General features: G+C 37.4%; 1 protein-coding gene across 5 annotated transcripts in view; it reads left to right on the forward strand.

The window, feature by feature from the left end:
• SH3YL1 (SH3 and SYLF domain containing 1) overlaps positions 1–12,504 on the forward strand; it is a 47,947-nt gene extending 35,443 nt beyond the window's left edge. For all 5 annotated transcript variants that reach the window (XM_064412060.1, XM_064412059.1, XM_064412061.1 and 2 more), the window contains exon 10: positions 11,907–12,504. In XM_064412060.1, the coding sequence (XP_064268130.1) occupies positions 11,907–12,106 (200 nt within the window). In that variant the 3' untranslated portion in view covers positions 12,107–12,504. The remainder of the gene's footprint in view (positions 1–11,906) is intronic.
• Positions 12,505–24,503: the final 11,999 nt, after the last annotated feature.

The following is a 24,503-nucleotide window of genomic DNA, read 5'->3' on the forward strand; positions in this document are numbered from 1 at the left end:
GAGAGCTAAGAATATGGAAAATGAGCACATTGGGTAGAGAAAAGAGCTCATCTGTATACTGCTGTGATTCAGAACTGAAATTATTTTCATGACTTTTAGCATTTAGGATACAGTTAGGCTACTATTTTTCTTTCTAAATGGCAGTTGCTTGAAGACTTTTTCTAAGTAGCCATTAGAATGCATAATATTTTGTTGCCATATAGGAGTTGAAAAGTTAATTTCTGCAGAGTCGCAGTGTATAATACACTACAATATGGTTCTTCTTTAGTCCATTTTCCCCACTCCTCACTGGCTTATGTTTTGTCTTGTCATGATAGAAGAAAGCCATAAAATCTTTTAATTTACTGACCTCTTATTCTCTGTGTAGTAATTCATATGGCACTTTCTTTCATTCTTTCTCTGACTTTCCTTACTTCATTTCCTTCACAAGTTTTTAAACAGATCATTTGCCACTTTCCCAAGATGCTGCTCTTTTAGGCCTATTCAGGCCTTTAGACATAGTGAATGGTAAAGCCTGAGAATCTTAACATTGTAATGTGTTTTATTTCTCCTTATCATGATATTGTAACTTAGATAATGCAGTGATTTGACTTTAACTTTTCTGCATCCTAGCTGTGAATGTGAATTCAACATCACCTTTGTGGCTCTGAGCTGCAACTTTGAGCCAAAGCTGACATTACCTAAATTTGTGAGAAACCACTTACACATGGTAAAGTCTTGAAAATCAGATATCATCAAAATGGATTATTATTTGCATTAAACTTCTTCCACCATAAAATATTAAAAAGTATAGGTATTCAGTGAACTATACTTAGTGATTTTTTAATCTCCAAAATGCCAGTTTTCAAAAAGTCATATGGAATGAGATACTACCTTTGTCATGTTCTCATCATTGTATGTGGTCATAAAGGGGACATTTTGAGGTAGTGTTGTTTAAATATTTCATGACTTCAGAATTTTTCTTTCTTTGTTTACATTCCAGGAAGTAAATGAGACAGTCCTTTTTCATAAAAGTATTCCAAAATATATGCAAGAGGTTTTTAAATTTGAGAAGATATTCAAAATGGTAGTCACACCCATTTCAACCTATGTATTTTCTATTTCAATAACAGAATACTATTTGCAGTTGCAGTTTTCATCATTTTGATTGCTTTCTGAAGTAAGGAGTGGAAAAAGTAGTTGTAAAAGAGATTAATTTTTTATATGTACGTGTAGTAATAAATGTACAATTCTATACTTTTTGACCTTTATTTCTTTACATATGAGAGTATCTTTTTCAGTGTTTTCAGAGTTATTCTGTGAAAATTTTGACTGTTATAACATTAATGAAATTGTTTCCATTGCTTTGTTTCTAAGGAGACAAGTTTAGTTGCATACATGTATTCTTTCAGATACTGACACAACTTTGCTTTCAGATTACCTACAGATGTAGATTGGTTTTAGAATATCAAAAAAGTATCTTCAGTTTTTTCTTTGTTACAACTCAGAGTGCGACTTACCAGATTTATTATGATCAAGACTACTATAATTCACATATTTTGAATTTAAAACTAGTATTCTTTCCTGTTTTAAATTTTTTTAAAGCAATTACAAAATGTAATAGTGAGATAAGGTGTGAGATCCTTAGCATTAAAGGACTGAACGGTTTTCACAAAACAGGTATGTTAGAATAATTAGTGGTTTTCTCAAAAACCCAGCGCTAAGCCTTACATTTTTCTGACAGTCCTCCTTCCCAGTTCCTTTTCAGTTTCTTTGACTGTCCCTGATGCAGTTCACCTAAGAAATCAAATCTCTTTCTTAGCTGGTCTTCTACATAATAGTTCAGAAATAGACTTCAAACATAAAATCAAGGAGGCAAGTTGAGATGAAGGTAGATACTCCCCAGTATGACTGATCATATGCAGCCAAGATGTTGGGTTTATCTCATTCTTGGAAAAGGTACTGTATCACTGAGGCTTTGTAGTTGCAGCTTCTTGATTCTTTGGCGAAAAGAGCAACACAGAATTAGCATCAGACCAGACAACGTGCTGTCCAGTTTCTCTCTCTGTGTCCCTGGTCTGGTTCATAATTAATGCTTTGACTTCAACCTGATTAATGCTATTTTTAAGTATTTTCTAAATTAATATTGACAGGTCAGCTTTACGGTGGTTTCCTTAGTCTCTTTAAAACAGCTGCACCATTTACTTCATGTTCTAGTATTTCTTATGGTCAGGGAACAGATGAAGGCACTGATCACAAAGACATCTTTATCTTCCCTCTTAACTTTTCATCCCTCTAGTCTTCTGTTTGCTAGCTGCTTTTTTTGGCTTGGTTTTTTTTTTTTTTTTCCCTTTCTTAACCTTAAAATAGGTTCCATTGTTGTACAAATACACTTCTCTCCTATGAAAACACAATAATATTAAAGCAGTTTATGGAACCAATGACTTTTTTTTGGATTGATGATTGTCAAACTAGTGAGTATTATCTGTATTCAGTATTGTATTGTGTTGAATTCTAATTTGACTCTGGGTTTAGAGTTCCGGGATATGGAATACATCCATTAATTTTTAAAATATCTCTATATATATATTTAAGTTTCTTTAAATTATGTACACATTCCCTTAATTTCTTCATCTTTGTTGTTAGTTTCTGTAACTTCATTAAGATTCTTCTCGATGGATTTGACCCCTTAACTCTGTGTTGTCTAGCTTTATCACATATTTTACTCTTAGGTCAGCCTTCAGCTACAAGAGTGGCTCTGCTACATTACTAATACTTCTCCTGTTCTGGTATTTCACCTTTCTGTGTCTTCCTACAGTGTTCTCTGCTCTCCTTTCCCTTCCATTTTTCATTTGCTGATTTCTTCATTCATGGTTATCTCCTCATTAGAAAAAAACTGTTCTGACAGTCTCATGTGCAGATTCATCACACTTTTTTTTAATTACAATTTTCACATTCATATATAAACCCATGATCTCCACAAAGTAAGTTCTCAGTTCATTCCGTTCCTTCACCCTTCCTTTTAAACAATTCTTTGTTTAATGGTAATGTGAAAGGTCAGTTGCTACAGGCCTTTTACCTAATGATAATATTCTGTTTATTCAGTTGCAAGAAAAAATAGGTTAATCTGAACAGATGTGGAGAAGATGTTCAATGAGTGAATGAGTGGAGTAAGGAGTCCCTGAGATGTGGTAGCTATCTTATTTTTAGTGTAACAGTCTGAAGGTGTGAAAAAATGGGTTTTGACTATAAAAGCATAAGTCAAGTATATAATTGTCAAGAAAGGTTTCAACCAAAGGTTAATGTTGAACAAAAAGAAAAAAAAAAGTATCCCAGTACTGAATTACTTGGAGCTAGACATTAAGAAAGTTATCGTAGCAACCAGGAGAATAAGGGGAATACAGCTGTGAAATAACCTTCCCAGATGACTAATGGGGTAAAAAGAGAAGTGGCAAAAAAGGTGGTTTGTTGTCTGGCAACATACCAGACTCTGAGCTAGGTCTCAGAGAATGTGCTTCATTTAGTTACGAGCTGCTGGTCTCTCCTGTATGGAGGCCTTGCATTACTAGACCATGCTTCAGGTCCTAGCCAGTGTCTGTCCCATTTACCAGTTCATGCTGTTTATCCTTCAGGACGATACTGATGCAGATATGATGGTTTCACTCATTCTCAGTTCATATTTTCTCTAAACTTGAGAGCTCTCACAGATGCAGAAGATTCTCATTGTCCTATCTCCTCTCTCTCTCTCTCTCTCTCTCTGTCCCAGGTATCTATCTGATCTAGTTGCTTCCTTTTAACCCTCCAGCTCACAGTATCTCTTTGCAGTATTATCTTCTTATCCTTCATCTTATGAAGTCCAAGTCTGATCATATTGCTGTTATCTAATCTTTTTTCTTGTTTTGGACTTCTTCAGTACTGTGCTTCACCTTCTTTAAAAGAGTTTCTCTTGCTCCCTGTTCAAGCCATTGGCTCTATCTATGCTGAAAAATTAGTCTTTGGTAAATTTATCAGCATCAATAATACCAATGTGATTGGGCACTGGAACTTGGACTCTGATTTGGAGATGTCAAGTTCAATAACATGGAAAGGAGCCATTCACTGACACAAATGTAACTGTTACTTCCAAGTCTCTGCTGACTTGTGTACAACCACATATTAGAAATTGCATTCCATCCTTCTGTGTGTAACCTGTTAGATTAATATTAATTTTCTGTTTTCTTTGGTAATACTTGAGATCCCTGAATTCTATTGCTGGGCTATGTCTGTAATCACCTTTACATTTATATTTTGGGTGTCTTACTGAGAAGTCTTCCTTATTCAGCCCTCTATTTTTCTTCTAAGTTTTCCCAGCCAGCTGTTCTTTGTTGCTTTTAATTTGCTAGATAATATTTTCTGCAAAGAACTATTTCTATTTCTCCTTTACTCAGATATTATTTTGTTAATTAATTAAAAATTCAAGATAAAAATTGTCAAATAGAATCTTGAACTTCGTCTTGGCGATCACTGCAGATCTCATGTGATCTTCAACTTGAATTTCTTTAGAAGTTCTCACTTTCATTATAGGAGCAAAGAGACTTATAGATGTTCTCTGGGTACCACTTTAAAGATGCAGCCTTTTCTTTCTGTCTCTCCTTTTGTCCATGCTTTTGTCCTGTTATGATTCAATTGTTGCAACATCCTTCTCTGTGACCTTTGCAAATTCAATATTTCTTTACTCTCATCTAGATTCAGTTCTTGCTTCAAAGTTAATTTCCTGCCCTATCATTTTGTCCATCTTTTACATCCCCCCACTGACTCTCATGTTAAGTATGTCTTTGAGCTCAGACAGAACCTAAAGCACCCCCTGATGGATCTAGCTTTCATCTCAGTCTTGTTAGTATCACAGATTTAACTTAGTGGTTCACCTACCTACTTCAAAGTTGAACTTTAACCATTTCTCTGCCTGCCTTTAGTCATCATCAGGGCCCAATACTGCATTTCTCAAGTCAGAAATTTAGAGCTTTAGTTTCTCCCATCATGAATCCTAACACTCCTTCAGAAAGCTATCCTTGTCATTAGTTACCCTGATGCCTTCAAAATTTATTGCATGTCATTTATTTTGTCAACCCCTTACATTTCATATTCGAATGCACGGTATGCTGCATCCAGCATAAAATGTATCTCTCTGGGTTTTGTAGACCCTACCCAAATCCTACCTGAAATAAAATTCAATAAACCTTGAGGCTTGTCGAGCTCAAACAGACTCAAAAGCACTCCCTGTCAGATCCACCCTTCATTTCAAGGTTTATTGAAGGCATTGTAAAGGAGGAAGGGACTGGAAGACCTCTGGAATCAGTGAGTGCAGAAGCTGAATAACTATTACTTTCTGGATTCCCTACTATGAGTTTAGTTCTTCCCTTAAAGCTGGCTTTGATTGTAATACAGTAACTCACATGACTCGGAATAAGCCATAAGATAATTCTTTCTCTTTTCTGTCCTTCACTTGTCCTGCATGGAGCCAGTGTTACAGTTTAGTTTTTTACATTGAGCTCTGTCAGTTGAGGAACACAGCAAATGCTGACATACCTGTAAGATAATACTCTTGTCATTTACTACCTCATCTCATTTCTCATATTGCTCATCCACCAATAAATCTTTCTCTTCAGCCCTTTATTTTACTCAACTCTGATCTAAGAGTTGCTCTGTCAGTCCTAGGCTAAACTGATTTGTTTGTGCCAGTGCAACTCTTTACAAACACTGATTCATATGTTGACAAGAAGGCCCTGCCAGGAGGTCACATTCTCAGAGAGATGGGGGTCCTTGCTAGGTGTGCTCCATGCTGGCACTCGCCTAGCTGGATACAGGCTAGTCAGTGTCTGTTAAGAAGTCTGCTCTGTCTGGCCTGATCATCAGATGATGCTGACAGTGTGAGTTCCATTAGTATCAAATTGGGTTTTGATTACAGCTGTTCCAGTCCAAACTCCCTACAATTACAAATTTTCATGCTGCTTTTATTCTTTCAGGTAACTTTATTTCAAAAGTCTTTTTGAAGTTTTTTTCACCAAATTGCAGAATGGATAAGGTTGAAAAAGGCCTCTAGATATCATCTGGTCCAACCCCTTTGCTCAAGCAGGATCAGGCCCATATCTTTTGAATGAAAACTCCATCACCTCTCTGGGAAACCTATTCAGTTACCCTTAGGGTAAAAAAGTGTTTCCTGCTGTTCAGTCAGCACTTCCTGTTTTTCAGTAGGTGCCCATTGCCCATGTCTCTGGGCAGCACTGGCAAGAGCCTGGCTCCACCCTGTTTTTACTGTCCCTTCAGATTTCTGCAGACACTGATAAGCCTTTTCTTCCCCAGGCTCTCTCAGCCTTTCTGCAGAGGAGAGATGCTCCAATGGCAGCTTCCATATGGCCTTTGCTGGATTATTTCCTGCATGTCCATGTTTCTTTTGTACTGAGAAGCTCAGAACTGGGCTAAACTCCAGGTGTGGCCACACCAGTGCTGAGTAAAGCAGATCACCTCCCTTGATCTGTTGTCAATACTTTGCCTAATGCAGCTTAGGATAAGTTTGCCTTCTTTGCATAGGCTCATCTATAGCTGTTAAATTAAGCTAATGGTTGTCTTTCACTTTAACGTGTTTGGTTGGGGCCTGATAATAGTCATCCTTTTTAACATGATAATTTGGAGCAAACATCCTTCAGGCATTTTAATGTAACCAATAAATCTATACGCACAGTGTTTACACTCACAGTGGTATCTTAGCAGGTGGCATTGTCCAGACTATTTTCCAAGGATGGCATTAAAATTTCCTGTTAAGTCCTCATTATTAATGGCACCAACTATCGTTTTTTACTCAGATTTTCCATGGGCCCAGTGATTGATGTAGTTTTCTTTATCCTACTTTGGATTCTTTCCTTAACTCTGATTATAAACTCAGTACTAACCCTTTCCAAGCAAAAGCCCATAATGGGTAAAGAACAAATATTTGTCAGTTCACTGTTTGTAGTTACATCTCTGATACTAAACCTATGAGCAATACCTGATCCTTCCAATGCCTCTGAACAGTGTACTAGTATACCAAACCTTCCTGATACTTGATATGTTTGTTTATAAAAAGCACGGATTTTTACATCTGCCTAATCTTAGTTGTTTTCCATCATTTGGTCTGTTTGTTGGTTTTATCTTCTGCATAAACGGGGTCCATGTGGTTGCTTAGTTTTCTAGATCTCCATTTAAGCAATAAGAATTCTATTAAAGCTTGGACAGCTGACCCCAACTGGGTAAAGGGATATGCCACAGAGTCATACTCAGTATATAAACCTGGGGGAAAGCTGCCTAGGGGGCCATGCTTGAGAACAGGCTGAGCATAATTTGGTTAGTGGTGAGCAATTGCTGTTCATTTGCATTGCCTGCTTTTCTTGGGTTTTATTTCTCTTTCTTCTTGTTAATTTCTATTTCCTTACATTTTAATAAAAAATATTATTTTATTTAAATTATTTTGATGTTCTTATCTCAACCCATGAGTTCATGAGTTTTCTTACTTTTAGCCCTCCAGTTCTCTTTCACATCCCACTGTGGGGGCAGAGAGTGAAATTACTGACAAATTACTCTCAAATTACTGACAATTAGCAAAATTTGCAACATGGATGTTTAGCAATCTCACAACTAACCTCAAGTACTTGAAACTTATTTCAGTTTTATTGCTGTGTCCGTGGCCAAAAGCAGCACATCTTCTGCGAGTTATTCAGCATCAGGCTGATGGCTGGGGGATATATGCATCTATGGCAGTAAAATTAAATTTGGGGCCCACAGCTGAACTGTGTTCCAGCTATTCTGTGTTCCAACTTAGAGCTGGGTTTTGAAAGTATCATAAGCTCAAGCCAAAATTATTACAGATGCCTGTTCTTCTCTAAAAACCAGACTTATAAACAGCCTATGGCTTTACTAATATTTTATAAGCTCACATTGGAATGTGAAACTAGTGGCTACTATATCTATTAGTAAATTCAACAGTGTGAAGGCATGGGCCAAAGCACTGCAACTCATTTACTTACGTGGTTGTGTTGTTAGAAAATGCCTTGGCATCATTCTCACCTTGCACTTTCCCAAATAATTCCAAGATGTGTTTTAGTTGTTACTCCAGTATAGGAACCAGTAGGCAGTTTGCTCGTCTCTCTGGTCAGTGTTTACTGCTGGGTTTGTGGCCAGTCTGTGCCAGCTGGCCTCAGAGTCAAAAACTGGCACTCTTAACTGAGTCACAGAAGAGGAGACAACGTATCTGTTCTACAGCAACTTCATAGCAAATGCTTTTATTATGCGATAAATGTGCCATAATCAAAAATACTGTTATTGCTCTTTCATTCACTCTGGGGCTGTAATGTAGCACACCCAAGGGGCCATAAATTCACTCTAGTTTGTACCCCACCAAGTCTTTTATCTGTAGCAGTGGTCCTTCACAAAATCTTCAAATCATTATGGTATGTAAAGATAAATAAAATGGAAGGATATGTGGTCAGAGAAGTTTGTCATCAAACACATGCCATACCTGTGTATGCTGGAGTATTGAATATATATGCTGGCTACTGTACTAATTTGCCTTCAACCAAAATTTTTATATTTCTGTTTTGACCACTGTAATTGTGGAAGTGTGTATTCAAATAGCAATAACAAATAAGGATTTTCCACAATGTAGTTTGTTTTTCTTGCAGCATGCATACTTATGAATCTCAATGATCTTAGTATCATATGCTGTATGTAGCACTGCAGCACCATCTTGTGTGAGCTGCAAATGTGGTTTCTGTCTATGCATTCAGTGAACTTCATGTGGAATATAACAATTTTTTTTAAAACCCTTCTATGTAAAACTGAAATTGGGAAATGAGAACACAGAATAGATCCTCCTTACTGTGTGGTGGATTTTGTAACAGTGCATTCATTTAAGATACCTTATTATATGTACCTTAAATCATATATATGTACCTTAAATCATCATATTTGGATGATCCATATAAATATGAAGCATGGGATGCTGAACTCTGCAGGCAAGAAATATGCATTCTGTCTGCATTGTGCTACAAAACTACAGAATTGGAATCTTTATGAGAAATAAAGTGAAACAAAACTATAGTATAGGAAAAGGCTGCTAGGGAAAACTAAGTAGAAATGACTATGAAAGAGCTGACAGGAATAAAGCTGAAAAATGCTTTTAAATTAGTGCAGGTGGCTAATAGGCAAGGACATGGAACTGAGTGTTCATATTCAGCTGTAGCGCTTTGAGTTTTCTCTGTGTTTGGAAAGATGCACAAAAAATGAGAAGAGAAACACATAAAACAATTTTGTTCATATGACAGAGCAAACAATACTTGGAGGCATGTTTGTGGTGCATTGAATACACTCCTACCCTTTGATATCTCACATATGGATGTTTTTCCACCTTTTCAAGCTCTAATTTGTGTCGTGTTTCCTTTCATTTTTCCTCCTACTTTTACAGAGCCAATTTCAGACTACTCAACAGTTTATTTAAGAGGAATTATAGTCTTAATGCAGGTTCAGCAATGGAGGTGGTAACTATTAGTTACTTACCATTGCTGTGAGTCTAGCATATCATAGTGGTCTTGACGGCTCTTTTCTGAATGTAATGAAAATAAGCTCTCACCTCACTCTTAGCACTTTCAGTCTTTTCTTCTTTTCTGTCAAATATCTACTTTTTCCATATATATTTTGGGCAGTTTTAAATATATAGTAGCTCCAATTCTCTTTGAGTTATTATTCATTTACATGATAGAAACACATAGGTTTAAGAACTCAAAGCATAGGAATTTTTTGCCTTCACTGTAGCATATAAATGCACTTAACACATATGTGCTGCTTGAAGGTGGCACAGGGGTAAAATACACCCTTTCTTCCTTTTCATATAGAACTGAGTCATAACTGTTTCCATGCCATAGCACCTAAAGTGTCCTGGGCCACAGTATTTTCTGATATTCTTCAGTTAGTGCTAGGAATAAAAAGTTGACGTTTTATTTCATACTTTTTCTATGATTTCCTCAATCAAAACATCTAGCTTCAAACTGCACTGTACATGAGAGCACATCATATCATGCCAACTGCATCAAATGCTTGAATTCCTAGAGGAAAATTGTGTAATTGCTGAATATTCAGTCTGTCAGGGTTTCAGATGTGACAATAAAAGATCTATATAAAAGCTGTAATCTGCCTTTTTGGTAGGAGTAACTGGTGAAGATATGGACTCGATAAATTTGGTTTTATTTTCACAGTAAAAGAAATGGTGTGGTATGACTTTAGATCATGACTATAGATATCAGAAGAGAGATACTTTGTGATCAAGAAAGATGGCATTTGACTTCTCTGCAATCAAATCTCTCCCAGCTCATGGCCAAATAATTTTCTATTAGTCTTTGGTGACTGCTAAAAGTGCAGCTCAAGAAGAGAAAGCACTCACCTGTAGAATGAACGTATATATGGACAGATATGGGGGGAAAAACCCTGTGCTCTTTATGCATGCATTTGTGGTCCATTGTTCTTCTCTGTCCTCTGGCTACAGTTTGTGTTTGTGAGCCTTAGGGGAAAAAATTTTTCCTCTTCCTTTTGAAATGATAAAACCAACCAGAAGAAGAAAAATCTGTGGGTATCAGTTGCTGAAGACAGAGTGCAAAAAAACCAACAACAAAAAGTTGTATCAGTGCTTCTCTCACCACAACTTCTAGCTCTCTGCTTGCAATGTGTAAACTAGTGAGAGGTTGGGTTTCCCTTTTTGAAACAGTTTTGACAGCAAGAAGGTGCAGCTAATTCTAAAAGCCTTTAATCTAGTGTGCTTGAGCATTTTTTCAGCCATCATGTCCATATGAGCAATACATCCTGAAATCTCTCTACCTGACTGTGTAAACATTACTTCCTCTTAACTAATCTTCCATTACACCTTCCATTTTTCACTTTTAGATTCACTCATGTGAAAGATTTAAGTGTTTTCTAAATCAACATTAATCTAAAGCAACTACCTCCTATAGCTCAGACAGTTAAAGGAAATGAGAAAAGACATAATTATTGTTAAATTGAGGATACTAAGATTTAAAAATCAGTGGCAATAAACATTGGCTAAATAATAAAGATTGGCTAAAAATTTTCTACAGAAATGGAGGGTGGATAACAATATCCAAGATTTTGATAGTTTTAAAATTAGTTTAGAAGCCTCATGGCATGATTCCAACCCCAGCTGAGGACTGAGAGAGTTATGTAAGAGACTGGTGCAAAGAGAATAAAAGCCATTTGTATAGGTGGTCACAAATACCCCTATACAAACCAAGTCACATCCACTACATCACACTATAATCAGTTCTTTCCACTGGCACATTTTGTGTGTTCTGTTTAACGTTAGAAATCCACCAAAATCCCAGGCACTGCAAAACCTATTTAGCAAGAAGGGAAGTGCTATGGATATTTTGTATTTTGCCATCCTATATCCTGAGTGTTGATTAAAAAGTCAAATTCTCTCCTTTGAGTTTTGCAGTTTCTATGAAGAAGCTTTCACAGAGAACACAAACCAAAACTCAAACCTGAGCAGTGGCTCTGATAGCAGTCATTCAGGAAACATTTGTGCTTTCCTCAGCACATCACCTTTGTTCCCACTGCCTCTGACCATATGAGGCATACAGAAAAATGGCTGATCTTTACTTTGTATAGAGTATTATTTTATTAAATAGGCTGCACTGATAGGCTGGAATTCAAATTTCACTTCCCTAAGGTTATAGTGGAATCGGAGGGGATTTTTCATCAGTGGTTTATATGCCCATATAGATTATTTTAGTGTTGTTGTCACCTTTTTCTACTGTCCTTTAAGAATATTCTATTTAAGAACTTAGTGTGTGTGCTGACAGTAGTAATTTCCTTTTAGTAATTTCCTTTTTATTTAATTTCTTTAATTTCAGATAACTCTCAGAGTGATCCAGTTGAAGTGACAGCACTTTATTCATTTGAAGGACAACAGCCAGGTGACTTGACTTTCAAAGCTGGAGACAGAATCACAGTGACAACTAAAACAAATTCCCAGTTTGATTGGTGGGAAGGAAGAATAGGAGGAAAAACTGGCATCTTTCCAGCCAATTATGTTGCCATAAGTAACAACTGAATTTGTACAGAATAAAATGTTGAGGCAGTAATATATTTACACTGAAAAATATATTTTAACTTTTCAGATTTTATTAAAATGAGATTTTAGATCAATACTATTCTAACAAAAAAAAGATTAAATGCTTTGTATGACCATAACTTTCCCCTACATTTATTTTTTAGGTAAACAGTAGGTGATAGTCAATTTATGAGAGTTTTATGTTTAAGCAAGTTGCCCCAAAAAAGTAATCCAATTTGTGTATAATTTCAATTATGTCTTGCTATATGGATTAATTTTTTACATGAGGGAAATATTGGAAACAGTTTAAAATTAGATATGCTGAAAAAAAGTTGATTTATATTAAATTGTAATTTATGGTCTCTTCCCTTAATAAATGCTCTTAAATTTGCTTCAAACCATGTCTGAGTTCTTTGCTTAGTAAATACAGATGTTTTTCCACAGGTATGGCAGTTAAAAGCACCTTCCTACTTGGTTTTAAAAATCACTCTAAATATTGCATTTTTTTAGTAACTACTTTATGTCTGGTCTGTAACTTTTCTTATTGTTAGGCACACAAAGACCTTTTTGAAAACAACTCTGTGACAGTTAAGCAGTTCAGCTTCTCTGATAGCTTGCCTTGTATTGCCCTCACCTTTGAAGAATTTAAGCACTTCTGAAAGTTTGTTTAGAAAAATGCATGAATAGTCCCTCAGAAAACAAATAGGCTTATCCTTGATTCCTGTAGGAACTTGTTCCACAGATCTCTCTCTCTCCACAAGATAGAGAAATTTCTGGTTCACAAGTGAGCTTCAGTTCTTCCTGCTTCTTCCAATTTAAAACGTTTTGAATGTTTAATCTTTAAGAAAAGAACAACATAAAGTACAGAGTAAATAGAGTATATTTATAATAATAAGATAGGGAAAATATTTCTGTAGGATAGATGTGATAGTAATGTATAATTATTTATTATGTCATAATAATATGACATAGTATGATTATCAGATTGCAACTTTGTGTATATTTGTAAATCAACTTGTAAATTTGTAAATTCTTAAGATACAGATGCTGCCTTTAAAGTTGATGTGACAAATCAGAGCAGAGGTGAGAATGAGGCTTTGCATTTTTTAGAACCAGTCTAGTTCCCTTCTCAGTGCTGGATCTGCTGGATTTGCCTCTTATTTGGAGTTAATGCCAAGATGATAATTATGCTCCATCAGCTTTTCCCCACTTGAAAATGTCCTTGTTTCTTCTATGAGAACCGGAAATTCAGTATGTGTGATCTTTCCAGCAACCAAGTTATAGTTGCTCTGTTATGATCCACTGATCTGTCAGGCAATCTTTAGCTTTAAGGTATCCCATCAGAATGGTAAGGCTAAGCCTAGTGCAGATGAAGACTTTGCATTATTTATTTCTACTCATTGGCAAAAGTGTGTGGATTTCTTTCAGACTGAGCCGAAATACATTTTGATAAACAAATGTAAAATTACACAGAAGAGACTGAAACCATAATCAAATGCGTTTACAACCTTCCCATGAAAATCCTTTATATGCTTTGCTTCATAATTTAGACAGAAATCTGTCCTCAAATAGATACCACCACCAAATAGATCCATACTACTTGCATGTGTTTTTTTAGTAAATATTTTCCAGCTAGTGGGAAAGAGTTGTACAACCTCATGTAGCTGCAGTGGAAATACATGCTGCCAATATATGCCTTTAGAAGGACTGTTGTAGAATCTGCCAATTTCAGCTGAGAAAGCAGATTCTGTGCTTACCTATCTTTGACAGACTGTATCTATTGCTTCTTAAGCCAGAAAATACCAAATAAGCCACCATCAGGACTCAGTGAACAGGATTTATAATAGTGTGATAGTCCCAGAAGCCAGATAGTGTCACATATTCACAAAGAATAATTCCTGCATTTATGATATCCTGTTGCTGCACTTTAGTTATACAGTATAAGCTGAAGCATCCACTAGCAGAATTTTGCTGTAATACTTCATTAGTCATTTCCAGAATGCTGGCTGCTTTTTCAGCCAGTGTACTTGCCTTTATGTAGAGTTGTTAAAGCTTCTTAACTCATCTCAAGTGTCTTCTTTCATGAAACTGTCAGAATTTATGAACTTGCACAGCAAAATCTCTCTATTGTTTATGTAAATTCAGTTTCTTGGATTGTCCTAGCTGAGTTTGGGGAAAAATGAGGATTGTCTAATCTCAGTGTTCATGATAGTCTGTAGACTCTGCAGGATATCACTGATTAATTATTAAATCCAAGCTGCATTTTGAAGGGGAAATATTAAATAGAAAGGATATCTTATGACTGGAATGTGTCTTACTTCATTTAAATGTAAAATAGGAAAGAAAAGATTCAGCAAATTACCCCAATGCAAAGAAAGTCACTGGTTGTCAAAAACAGACCTTGAAGCACTACAGAACTCTACTGCCTGATTCCAAATGTCATTGACACAGGCTGGATCAGTTCACATCAGTGGGCTTAGGCTAATTCCAAAAGTGCTTTTGCAGTAAAAACACTCTACAGCAAAGGTAGTCTGCACATTTCTGCAAACTGAGCTCTGTAAGGAACAGTGGTTGTATCTCAGGCTCTCTGCAGTAGGCTGGGAACAAAAACCTAGAGATACACAGAGTCACCCAGGAGACACATGCTCTAGTAAGAGGGGTTTTCCAACAATAAAAATCCATGTCTGTGTTCCTTTGCTACAAGATGCCTGACCAGATCCAGAAGAAAGACAATTAAGAAGATGATGCCTCTGGCACAATGTATTTAATGAGTTACGAGGTGCCTGGTATCCAGCTGTTAGTGGGGTTGGGAAGAGAGATGTCTGCAGCACCAAATCCATGGGAATCTGTATTGGAAGAGAAAAAATGAGTTTTGGAGCCACGGGATTCCCTCAAGGGGATACTTTGTAAAAGGTACAGATTACAGGGGAAGGACTTCTGCTGTGTGTGGAGCAGGTTCAATAAATAGTTTTATAAGCAGTTACCTTCAGGATTAAAACAACTATTTTTATTGTTGAAACAGTTAATCAGACAACAGTAATTTCTATACATACAATACAGGTATTTCCATATTTGTTTTGTGATTTTATTTATATATGGCAGCTCAGTCTCCTGTCAGTGCTCATGGGCTTTATTTTGAGCAAGGTGATTCCTGAAGGGTCATAGTTAGATCTATGTGCTTTGTGTTCAGCACAAGAACTGTGTGCAACTATTGTCAAAAGATCTTTCTTCCACATCCATTTTAATGAATGTATCCACTTTAATTAAATAGTAAAAATCTAAAATAGTATTTATGGTTTCAGAAATTTAAAAAATTGTTTTGAAAATCTTTTTCAGTTTATTGAGAACTGGCTAAACAGCAGATTCCAAAGGGTTGTAAAGAGTGGCATGGGGTATAGTTGGAGGTCTGTCACTAGTGGTGTCCCCCAAGCTTCAATACTGAGCTCAGAATTTTTTATTTACCAAAACTTATTTGTTACTGACTTGGATGAAGGGGCAGATGCATCCTCAGCAAAATCACTGACAACACAAACTTGTGAGGAGTGGCTGGAACCCCAGAGGGCTGTGCAGCCCTTCAGAAGGACCTTGATGGGTTGGAGAGAACTGAAATTCAACAAATGCAAGCGCAGGGTCCTGTACCTGGGGAGGAACAACCCCATGCACCAGCACAGGCTGGGGTCTGATCTGCTGGGAAGCTGCTCCATGGAGAAGGACCTGGAGGACAACAAGCTGCTCACAAACCAGCAGTGTGTCTCTGTGGCCAAGAAGGCCAAAGGTATCCTGGGGTGCCTTGGGAAGAGCTTTGCCAGCAGGTCACAGGAGGTGATCCTGTCCTTCTGCTCAGCCCTGGTGAGGCACATCTGGAGTGCTGTGTCCAGTTCTGGGCTCCTCAGGACAAGAGAGACATGGAGCACCTGGAATGGGTCCAATGGAGGGCTACAGAGATGATTTAGGGACTGGAACAACTCTCTTGTGAGGAAAGGCTGAGGGAGCTGGGCGTGTTCAGCCTCCAGAAGAGGAGAGTGAGAGGGGACCTCATCAATGTCTGTCAGTACCTGAGGAGGGTGTCAGAGGATGTTTCCAGGCTCTGGTCAGTGGTTCCTGCAATAGGACAAGAGGCAGAAACTGATGCAGAGGAAGTTCCACCTGAACACCAGGAAGAACTTCTTTACTGTGGGGGTGACTGCACACTGGATCAGACTGCCCAGAGAGGCTGTGGAATTCTGTGTAGCATGCTCTAGGATGACCCTGCTGGAGTAGGGAACTTGGGCCAGATCACAGAATCAGTTTAGCTGGAAGGGACCCACAAAGATCGTTGTGTACAACTGCTTTCCCTGCACAACACCATCCCCAAGAGTGCCCAAGAGCACTGTTCAAACTCTGTTCAAGCTTCTTGAGCTCTGTCAGGCTTGGTTCTGTGAACACTTCTCTGGGGAGCCTGTTCCAGTGTCCAAACACCCTTTGGGTGAAGAAACTTTTCTTGATATCCAACCTAAACCTCCTGTGACACAACTTCAGGTTATTCCCTTGGGTCCTGTCACTGGTGATCACAGAGAAGAGATCAGGGTGTGCCCCTTCTCTTCCCCTCATGAGGAAGTCATAGACTGCAATGGGGTCTCCCCTCAGTCTGCTGTTTACCAGGCTGAACAGAGCACTCACTGTGATTCCTTCCAACCTGACCCAGTCTGTGATTCTGTGATCCCTAACGTATCTTTGGCAGCTTACATAATTTTATCCCTGTATGTTTGTTTGTGGTACTTGAAATATGTTGCCAAAACCATAGACAGTGTTCAGTCTTATGATACATTAAAAAAAATAAATCTGTTCCTTTAGTAATATTTTATCTTTAACTCATTATTTTAAAAGTTTCTTTGGTAATAGGTATAATTGGAAAAATTTTCACCTCCATTTGTTGTGGGTTTTTTCTTGGAGTCCATTGCAGACCAAAAAATATTTCTGTTATGTGCAGGTGTAAAGTTCCATCATGGCTAATATCTCCAGGTCTTCTGTAACAAGTAAACATGTAATCCCAATCTCCCTTCTCATATCAGGCCAAACACTCCTGTTTACTGAACCTTTCACAAAAACTTCTCAGGCTGGTCTTTCTTGATTAAGTGTTCTGTTTCACTCCTTCTGTATGCACACCCACCCATACCCACACCCACACACACACTCTCACAGGGTGGTTATTTTGGAGCTGTGTTAAATTTTGAAGCCAGATTTTTACAGATCAAATCGAGTTTTAGAGACTTAAATCCATTCTGCATACATTTCTGTCAATTCTATACATAGCCCATGCCTAGGCTCATAAGAAAGACAAAAAAGTTGTTCATGTTTACAATTTATCTTTAAAAGAATTGTCTGATATGAAGGGAGCAAACATCACCTTTTCATGTTGATTTATTGAGGGTACTTAGATGCAGAGAACTTTTGAAAGTTACATCTTTCTTCTGTATTACCTTAAAACAGACACAGCATCCTACCTATAAGCTTCCATTTCTGAAATACTTGGCCAGAACATTTTTGAAATCAAATTAGTTTTCATTGGGAATCTAAATTTATCCAACACTTCAGTCTAAAGGTTCATGGGAAACCATTTGACTTTTTAATTGGTTCTTGCTCTTAATTGAATTAGAAATACTACAAAGAAAACCTCTTGGGCTTTTCCCATGCCATAACTAATGTAAGAAAAATAAATAAAAAGAAATTGTAAGCTTCATTCTTTGGAAAAGATTTTTAGTTAATTTCATCTAATACTAAGTGCAAATAGTTTCTTAAATGTCAGGAGTGTATAAACTAATGCATGGTGATCCTTGTGCTAGATGGATATCCACATATTCTATATCTGCTTTCCATTCAGTAATTCTTTACCTGTATCTGGTTTTTGACAGTAAAAATAAAAATTCTGATAATTGCAGACTGCAGAGGAATTCTGCTGTCTGTAGATGAGCCTTTGCAACTGCCTTTATAAAGCTTATGGGTAGCACCACTTTGGAGTTCTCTCCAGTGGTTCTTGAGCCTTTTACCTGAGAAGGTTCACATTCCTTTTGATATGCTGAAAGAGGCAAATACTCCTAACATGCTCATATGCCCATTTCTAGCCTTGGGCTCCAGAATTTCTTTTACACAGGAGGGTCTCTTACAAGCACAGAAGGCTGCCTGGGCAGGGCCTGGGGAGCCGAATGTCACAGGGAAGCTCTGCCTCGCTGGAGCCTGAGGAGCTGCTTTGTCTGTCTGCAGTGGTAACATGAGCATGAAGGGTATTCTGCCTATATGAAGTGTTTCCATGGACTACCCGAAAACAATTTATTCCATTCATAAAAGCATTAATCATAGGTAAAGTAATTTTATGGTTTAAGATGTTCTGAAGCAAAGAGTTCCTTCTCCTTCCTTCTTTTCCACCTGTGTATCCTTCTCCAGTCTTGTGCTATTCCGGTGCTTTGTGTGAGCAATTACTATCTGACCTGCTGAATGCCTGAGGACTGTGTTTGACATTGTCCAAGGCAATTAAACCTAACCTTACTGTGGCCTCCCTCTAAGCATCTGAGTAGTGCTAACCACAGTACCACACAGATAGTTTGGGAGGACAAAAAAAGGGCTAGTTATCTGGTTTTAGCAACCTGAATTCTCACATCATTCCTGTAAATGAAAATTGTTGTTCTGTCAAACCAGATATATGGTCTCACAACAAACATTATGAGACTTCTGAGTTTCTCAACATTCTGTTTTCACAATATTGCAGTGCATTTTCTGCTTTTAGACATTTTAATTTGATTTTCCAAATGCAAATGCTAATCAAATAATTTTCTCCAAGAGTTTTAAATATTTTTAGATTCTCATTTCATGCCAACTAAATGTGAGTTTATGCCTCACAATAAATTTAGAAGATGCTCCTGACGGAAACAAATAAAGCACCTGGATGCAAAAGTATTGTCACACATTGACAGTTCCAGCTGGTTGGGAGACATTTTTGATTACTAAAGTATCAAGTCACTTAAATAAGTGCCATTCTGTAAGATTTTATCAACCGAAGAAATTTGGGTCAAAATGAACTATTTTGAAGCAGAGGTGATGTCTGTTAAAATACTGGGTCTAATTTGTCTCAAACATTCTGTGGCTCTCATTTTTTGCAGAAACTGGATCTGCCTGTTACCTTCTAAAACCTGTCTCAGGCTATTACTTGCTCTCAGCCTTGTATTCCCTTCAGTGTGTCTTGTATTTTAATTCTCCCAATTTCCTTCTGTCATGTCTGATGTCAAAATTAAGGCCACAGTTAAGCCAGAAATTCAAAACATCAATCTCTTATTGTAATTGGTTTCATGTCAGCCATCAGATTCTTACAAATGTGAACAAGGACAAGCTGTTTTATGATTTTGCAGCTGAAGATTGTATTTGATGTGTTTTGGATCACTCCTTCTGCATATCTGATTTCATGCTTTTCAGACTAACCCCTTATTTCCTTCTGGGAATGCTGAAAATACTTGTGCCTGTTCCAGCTGATTTTAAATCAGTGGGATTCTTTTGGTAGCTTGAGGTATACTAAATGTGAAATGGTGCTATATTTACTGAAATTCGACATTACTCTCCTGGCTTTACTAGGAGCCATACTGCTGATCAAATTACAGTGTAAAAAAGAGATCATTGATGTATTTCTAAGCCTCTGAAAACAATCCAATCAGTGTTTTCTCTGTGGCCACCACTCTCCCAAGCAGTACTCTCTTTAAGTAGGTTTTCAGTAGCTCACATTCTTACCAGAAAAGATATTTGCTTTGCATCAGTCCATGCTAAGGGTTTTTTGCTATGTACCATCTATGTGTTCATCTGATCAGTTACTTCTGTCCTTAAAAAAGTCATCTCACATATTTAAAGCCTGTTACAACCTAAGCTCTGAAGCAGCCCTGAGCAAGCAGTTTCCTGTTCAGAGTAGCAGCATCTTTTCATCTTTTCCTATACATCCCTTAGAGTCTGGTCATGATTATGGCAGCCAAAGGAAACAGAGTTTCTTTTTCAAGATTTTTAGTCACAATTGCTCTTTTGATTGAATAAAAAAAAAAAAAAAAAAAATTCCACTATATAAAAAGTAAAATTCTACAGCTACCCCCTCGTTTTACCTTCTTAAGGTTTGGAACATTACCTTAGCTTAAATTAGAGTATGTCATGACACAAAGAATTTCCTCTCTTAGCAGGGCTTTGCCTTCTGATAGGCAGAGGTACCCTTCTATAGCACAGCATTCATTGCACACTATAAATGCTATAAAACAAAAGTGGAATGATAAATGCTAAAAAACAAAAGTGGAATCGTAGAATGGCTTGGGTTGGAAGGGACCTTGAAGATCATCTTGTTCCAAAGCCCTGCCATAGGCAGGGACACTGTCCACTAGACCAGGTTGCTCAAAGTTCCACCCAATCTGTCTTTGAACACTTCCAGGGATGGGGCAGCCAAACTCCTCTGGGCAACCTGTTCCAGTGCCTCACCACCCTTACAGTGAAGAATTTATTGCAAATACCTAATTTAAACCTACTCTCCTTCAGCTTAAGGCCATTCTCCTTCATTCTATCACCGCATGTCCTGTAAAAAGCTCTTCTCCAGGCTGAACAACCCCAGCTCTGTCAAAGCCTGTCTTTCTAGAAGAGATTCTCCAGCCCTGATCATTCTATTGGCCCTCCTTTGGACTACTCCAGCAGGTCCATGTCTTTCATATATTGCGGCCCCAGAGCTGGGCACAGACTCCAGCTGGGGTCTCACAAGAGCTGAGTAAAGGGGTAGAACCACCTCTCAAAAATTGCTGCCATGCTGCTTTTGATGCAACCCAGGATGCCTTTGTCTCCCTGGGCTGCAAGTGACGTTGCTTGGTCACATTGAGCTTTTTATCCAATACCCAGCCCTCTTCCCTGTGGCTTCTCTCAAGCCATTCTTTGCCCAACCTGTTCTTGTTCTTGGAATTCCCCTGATCCAGGCGCAGGATCTTGACCTTGACCTTGAAGTAGAAGGAAAGCATATTCAGCACCAACCAATACATCATTCAAAGAGCAATTTTTTTTTTTTTTAACATACACCTAGGTTTGTGCCATTGATTTCCAGGTACCTGTTCATAAATATTTAGGAGTCCTCCCAGGATGGATGTCTGTTTTTCCAAAGCAGTCAGTTAAAAGAGGTAGGTTGCATGAAGTGCCTTCTAGAGTGCTTTCTGCAGGCTGCAGCACACAAGATTAACTTGTTTCGTGAGACTGCCATCCTAATGTCATTTTGTAATGAATCCCTCAGGATGAACTCTGTTTATCAATCCTTTATACTTGCATTTTAAAAATAAGTATGATTTTTTTCTCCATGACCTGCTAAATTAAGGAAGGACACACAATTTCATATCCTATTAGCCAATGTTTGCAAACTGGAATGTGAACTGAAGCTATGGATCACTGCTATTGGGAATGAGGAATGAAAAATCTAAGGGAAAGATATAATTAACAGCAATATAAGTTCATATCTATTTTGTTAATATGAATTAATATGGGATATTAATCTTATCTGATAACTTGGCACACTGAAGCTATCTGCTTATTTCATCATTGCCTTTTTAGGTACTAAGACAAATGCTGGTTAAAAACATGTATCTATCTAACTTTGTATTCAGAGAACTGGATTAATTTAACACCCTTCAAGTTATTCTTCTTTGATCAGTTTTGAAATATTCTTGGCAAAACAAAGATCTGGAAAGAGAACTTCCTGAACTGAAGAAAATACACATCTCATGAAAAGTTGTTATTTATTAAACCTGTTTAAATCATATATTGTTAAATGGATTATCTTAATTTAATATAATTTGTTGATGATATCTAAAAACAGTGTACAGTCCAAGCCTAAGAAACCCAGGTAAGCTGGAATATTTTTATTTTTACATGTTATAATATTTAAAAAATTATATTTATATGCTTCTCCTGAGGATGATGTGAGACTAAAAGGACTAATTCTTTTACATTTTAAAAATGCCAGTTTTCTTAAACGTGAAGAGTTTGCTCTTAACTGGCCTCCAAAATCCAAATGAACAAATTGTTTAACATGTAACTCAGCAGTTCTACATTAATAGATCCTGGCTGGCAGTATGAAACTGTAAGATTATTGATTACAGTTCCAGTGAGATGTACTAGCTTTAATAAAGCCTACAAGCAACATGTGCAGGCAAGCCAGATTCAAAACTGAAACATTATCTAAACAGAGTTGATTTCAAATGTTTCAAATGTAAATAACCCACCGGGTGGTCCTTGAGACTGTCAGCAGTCATTATTTTCTGTAGCGTAAACAGGGCTGTCAGCTGGGATTTCTGTCACAGAGATAAAAAAGTCATTCTTCCCTTGCAAATCCCAGGCTGCTTTTAAAGCAAGTCATGCACCTCCAAGATAGATGGAGAGTTCCTTTCTGGATTTTAGTGAAAGTATCTTATAAGCCTTGAAAACCAGAATAGGTGTCTGAACTGTGTAGTCTGTGAGGTAAGTAAAGGTTAATGGAGTCAGCAGAGTAATAAGCCTTGAATTTCTGAAATGTCTAAATAAATGCATAATTTCCATAGATTCTGCATGGGTTTTTTTCAAAGTTTTCTGCAGGTAGCAAAAGCTAAACCAAAAATCACAGATGTTAATAGATGACAAACATGTAACCTTGGAGGAAAAAATCATTGTATGTTAGAGGCTACTGCTTCAATTAAACATAGAAATGTGATCAGTTTAAATGATTGAAAGTATTAGTTGATCACCAAGATTTATAGAATAGCTTTAAGCCAACTAATCTGATGCAGATATTTCAGAAGAGTGTTACTGCATTGTCTGCCCCTAGTCCAATGGCAGCTGAGCAATTAAAACATCTTAACAAGTCTGGTCTGACATCTTAGCACAAAATTAATCATGTAGTACTATCTTCTGTATCAACAGTCACACCTTTATCCAATAGCCACTGGCATCCACAGGAGCATTGCCACTGCCTTCAATGGAAAGTGATTTTGGACTGTGCAACACAGCAGAATTTATTTCCAAAATTGTTGAAGATTTTTCCAACTGATTTCCTGGAAGACAGGAATATGTCCTTGTTCTTCTCAAGACCATTTTTCCACTTCCTCCTGGAAACAGTTAATCAGGGGTCCCTGCCTGCCTTCTGTAATGGTGCTGTGCACTGCTCAAAAACTAGAGAACTTCAATCTTTACTGAACAACCAAGATCTTTTCTTATTTTTAAAGTTTAAAAAAATAAAGTATTTTCTTTGTGCATGGGAAACTGAATATGGATCCTACCTTCCATGACAGAATCATTCTTTGAGACCCTTATTTTTACTTGTTTACACGGTGCAATAAGTAGAATCAACAGAAAGCATGAACAACGTGGTTAATCCCTCCTGGTGCCTTGACTTCTCAATATACATTACATTTTTGGAAGAAGGAAAGAAAAGGGAATTCTTCCTCTGGAGTGTTACTTGAAACCTAAAAATCTAAGGAAATAATGTGTGATAAATGAAAGCTTTTGAAAGCAACCAGGGTTCCATGGTGAATCTGAATCCTCACCCTTTTCTAGCAAAGAATATAATCACATTTTAATATGAATTAATGAACTGAATCCCATGGTTGCACTTTGTTGCTTCCAGATGACTTGGCAAGATAAATTCAGATGTATTTACACAGAAAAAATATCCATTCATCTAAGAACCTATGAGCAGTCATGCAAAATTGACTTTCTTCAAGTCCCTTATCAGACACACATGCAGTGAATGGTTAAAAAATCAATAAATATTTATTCCCCTCTCCTACCTAAAGCTTTATTCTCTGTTTGTATGTCCTGCAAAGTCTGTCTGTAGTGTTGTCTGTGTGCTTGTCAGATTGCCTGGCTCCAGTTTTTCTTTTTTCTTTCTCCTTTCTCTCAGTGCACTCCCCATGTCCTCTCAAGCAGCCTCCAAGTATTCACTTCAGCCTTCCCCAGGGCCTTTTGTGCAGTCCTCTTGAGCCTTGTGTTCGTATTTTGGGGAACCACCTGTGTAACATGGCTGGCCTGCTGAAAAAAGGCATCTTCCCTTTAAAAGCTAGTACTTATACCTAACTCTGTAAAGTTGTCTGTAGTTGTCTTTATCTTTTTCTCACTACAGAACCTTTCAATTTGCTGTGTAAAATACTGTGAGCATCCTTCTACTTTCTACTGCTAAGAAGAATTTAATGACCAACTCCCTCTGAGATCAATAAATTATATAAACAGAAAATATTATGGGAATATTACATATTTTTCTTTTGGGTCAGAATTAAGTTAATTTGAAATTATGGTATATTTTAAACAGTTTTTTAGTTCAGCAGGTGAGGCCAGCAGACACTGAGTACCTGAGCTAGAGATGTCTTCATCCCACACATGCTTCAGGAGGTGCAAAACT

The sequence above is a fragment of the Passer domesticus genome, chromosome 3, assembly GCF_036417665.1.
Source record: "Passer domesticus isolate bPasDom1 chromosome 3, bPasDom1.hap1, whole genome shotgun sequence".
Classification (NCBI taxonomy): domain Eukaryota; kingdom Metazoa; phylum Chordata; class Aves; order Passeriformes; family Passeridae; genus Passer; species Passer domesticus.